We start from the raw sequence: 3,831 nt of genomic DNA on the forward strand, positions 1-3,831 counted from the left end.
ATAATTAAAATAGTGTAACTATCATGAATAATAGAAAATTTAAAATAGCCAATTTAATATTTCTTATATTAGTGGAAATTGAATTAGACTAACTGAGAGTAAAAAAATGACTTACAATGATCAAATTACATCATAGATATTTTTTTTTAAATTTTTTTCTTTTAGCTAATCTTTTTCTACGTATAAAATATTTTTGAGCATGACTCAATTTGTTGATAAGTTCTTGTTTTAACATAATATTTAAAAAATTTTGACCAATTTGTACCTTCTGCTTGGTACCGTCTAACAAATAATCTACCAAAACATGATTTTTAAAATAAATATTAACAAATTTTACACTAAAAAATTTTAAACAAAAACATAAACTATTTTAATTAGTAACATTTTTTTTTTGGTTTTCAGTCCAACCAAAAATGTTATTATGTCAACCACTCAACCATTGTCAAAACAAAACGAATTTAGCAATCAACAAAACTATGCCTCATTTGCAATTACTTTAGAGCTCTTTCAAATTGCTAGTTATTAATGCATAAGTACATATGAAAGCTTGGATTAAGAAGAAAGCAATGAAGTGAAGCAGAGTCGGCCTTACAAAAGAGGAATGTTAGACTTATATATTGTAGACAACAAAGTAGAGATATATCTAAAACAAGAGAAGTGCTACTACATGCTAATAGCTAAAAAATTTTGATATGGAAGCAAATGAGTGATATACTTTAACATAGTAATTTTTGGTGTTTTTTAAAATTGTGGGAGTCCGATTTGTGTTTAAAAAGTTAAAAAAAATTCAAAGTACACAAATCGGACTATGCGAGTTGTTTGATTTTAAAATTTTGCTTAAAAAATCACATGGTCCGACTTGTGGTTGGGCAAAGAATTTCGGAAGCTAGAAAACGGACCCTCCGAGTTATTTGTTGTTGTCAATTTTTGTATGAAATAGAATATCAAACACAATTCGGACTGTCCGTTACTGATGGAGAATTCGGACCACATGGCTCCGAGTGCAACACCACTTTTGCTTCCATATTCAAATTAAAAAGTGATATGCTAATACTAGTTGCTTCACTTTCTTCTTTTGTGTAAACACTAATATTCAACTAGATAATAAATAAACAAATAAATAAATAAATAAGAGAAAAAAAGAAGCAATATAATAATAATGAATACCTATGCTCATCTTCAGTCCAACGAGAAAATTTCTTTGTATTGTTGGGGTTGGCAGATTGGTTTTGTTCCCTTGTTGCTGCCTCCATTGGTGCTGCCTTCTCCGCTGCGGCCACGACTACCTCCGCCCTGCCATGATAGAAATAAACAAAATATTTGATAAACAAAATTTATAAACAACATAAATTTTTTCTTTTCCAAAAAAGAACGAAACAAATGTTTGTGTTATTTATTAACACCTTGTAAATTATTTAATGATAAAATAATTTGACTAACAAGTGCCCCAAAATTTGTCAGTTTAATTTTTTCTTTTCTTGATATAAGATTATTTTGACTATTTTTGTAAAGAAAAATATACAGTTTATTATTGTAATTTTAAAATAATTTATTTATTCAAAAAACAAATCAAGGGAGAAAAACGTTCATTGTTTATACAGTTTGTTCATAAAACTTTTAAGAAAAAAGAAAGATAGAATAAGTAATTAAAAAGAAAGAAAAAGTGGGAGGAGAGAATGAAAATATGTATCGGCTAAAAATAAATAAAGAAATAAAAAGAGAATGAAAATATGTAAAGTACAAACCTGTGATGTTGATGATCAGTGTTATAAGGCGGTGGTGGTGGGGTGGTTGTTGCATTGATGATGGGAATGGAGACAGGGTTGTGTTCCAATGTGGTGGCAGGAGCAGCCATTGTCATAGTCATGTTCTCAGATGCAGCATTCAGAGGAGTGTTTGCAGTATAACCGTTATGGATGACATTGATGTCCTTCATCAGCTTCTTGAAGCATTCTTGCAGTTGCGCCGGGGTCTTTCCAGGGAGACGAGCAGCGATCAGCTCCCAGCGGTCGTGTTTAGTATAATGAAAACAATTGGCAATAACTGACTCAAAGGCTTTGTTCTCCTCCCAAGTCCAGATCTGAGGTTGCATAGGTTGGAGCTGAAGCTGAGACTCAGGTGGTTGATAACCACACACGTCAGCAAGAAACTGCTGAAACTGCTGAGGATGAGGGTGGGACTGAGGCTGAGGCTGAGACCAAGGTGGTTGATAACCACACATGTCAGTGAGAAACTGCTGAGGCCGAGGCTGAGGCTGAGGCTGAGACTGAGGCTGAGACTCAGGTGGTTGATAACCACACACGTCAGCAAGAAACTGCTGAAACTGCTGAGGATGAGGGTGGGACTGAGCCTGAGGCTGAGCTTCCGGCAAACACTCAGCAACAACCATATCAAACTGAGGGTGAGACTGATGTGGTTGATAACCACAAGTGTCAACGAAAAACTGAGCTACTGTAATCTCCCTTACATCCGGCTGCGTCTTGGGCTGGGACTTGGGCTGAGAGTGAGGCGGAGGCTGTAGCTGAGGTGGTTGATTGCCACCCACGTCAATGGCACACTGCTCTACCATATTCCTTCTATCCGGCTGTGGCTGAGGTGATTGATTATTACTCATGTCCGCATAGAGGTCTATCATATCAAAAGGATCTATCGTATCCAAAAGATCTATCATATCCCAAGGATCCATCGTTGAGAAAGTACCTAGTTCCTCTTCACTCATTCTTCTTCTTCTTCTTTAGCTTCTTGCTTGGTTTCCTATTTTTAGATATAGCATTTATATAAGCTTCAGACAGAGTGTGTCACTTTAAATTAGATTATGGGAAAAATAGAAAGTTTTCATTTTTTATTTTTAAATTCTATTTAATTTTCAAAATCTCATTCTAGGATGGACCGACATAATGAAGATAGTGAAGGTAGCATGCATGAGGTTAACAAAAGAAAGTATCTACAAACAATAAAAGAAACAGAGTATCTATAAACAAACTGATTTTTAAAATTGCAAATTAAAAACAAAAGAGTTGACTCGACAAAATTTGTTTAAATAGACTAAACTTTTATTTTAAATAACCATGTATCATTAATCCAACGTTTAAACTTTAAACTCATTGTATATGAGAGCAGCAAAGTTTGTTAAAATGTAAATGGAAAGTGGTGTAAATGTGGAGGAAAAAAATAACAACTTTTTATGAAATCTAACTGGAGTCAGTGAACGTCACGCGCCGTGACCCTGGCGGTGCTCGAGACGACCGGCACGGCGGTGGAATCACCACGAGCTGGATGACGTCGTTTCCTTCTTCATTGTCTTGTTCGGATTTTTTCTTCTGTTCAGACACAGTGAGAAGTGTTTCCTGCCTTTTCATTTTTTCTTTTTGAGTCTCAGATTTCTTCGTTTTTCTGTTTGTATTTTGAGAATGTTCACCGGCGTTGGAGTAGGGTCACCGGAGAAACAGATCGGCAGCAACAATTTCCGACGGTATTATCTTTTGAGTAGTGTGTATAAATGAAGCAATGATGTCGGTGTTGTTTTTCTCTTGGAGAAAGAGAGAAAACAGTGATTAGGGCTAATGCTGAGGGAACATTGCTGTTTTCGTTTGAAGGGGAGAGAAATTGAGAAAAACAAAAGCTTTGACTTGACACAATTTTTCAAGCAACAAGTAATTTAATCAAACTCACTCAATTTTTTATAAGTATTAAATTAATAAATAATATTAGATAACTAACTTTTTTTACATCAAAAATAAAATTAAAATAAATTAAATTTAGAGACTTTTTTAAAATTTTTAAAAATATTTTAAAAACAGAAGCGGACTTTATCGATTGATTTTTTTTAGT

The 3,831-nt window shown here is 34.2% G+C and overlaps 1 protein-coding gene across 1 annotated transcript; it reads right to left on the bottom strand.

The window, feature by feature from the left end:
* On the bottom strand, positions 246-3,627 carry LOC110266190. The gene is made up of 3 exons (XM_021110288.1): positions 3,180-3,627; positions 1,746-2,754; positions 246-1,293 (listed from the first exon to the last, which is right to left on the bottom strand). Exons 2-3 carry the CDS (start codon positions 2,717-2,719, stop codon positions 1,098-1,100), a joined length of 1,170 nt encoding a protein of 389 aa, XP_020965947.1. The 5' UTR covers positions 2,720-2,754; positions 3,180-3,627; the 3' UTR covers positions 246-1,097.

This window comes from Arachis ipaensis, chromosome B09 (assembly GCF_000816755.2).
Source record: "Arachis ipaensis cultivar K30076 chromosome B09, Araip1.1, whole genome shotgun sequence".
Taxonomy (NCBI): Eukaryota; Viridiplantae; Streptophyta; class Magnoliopsida; order Fabales; family Fabaceae; genus Arachis; species Arachis ipaensis.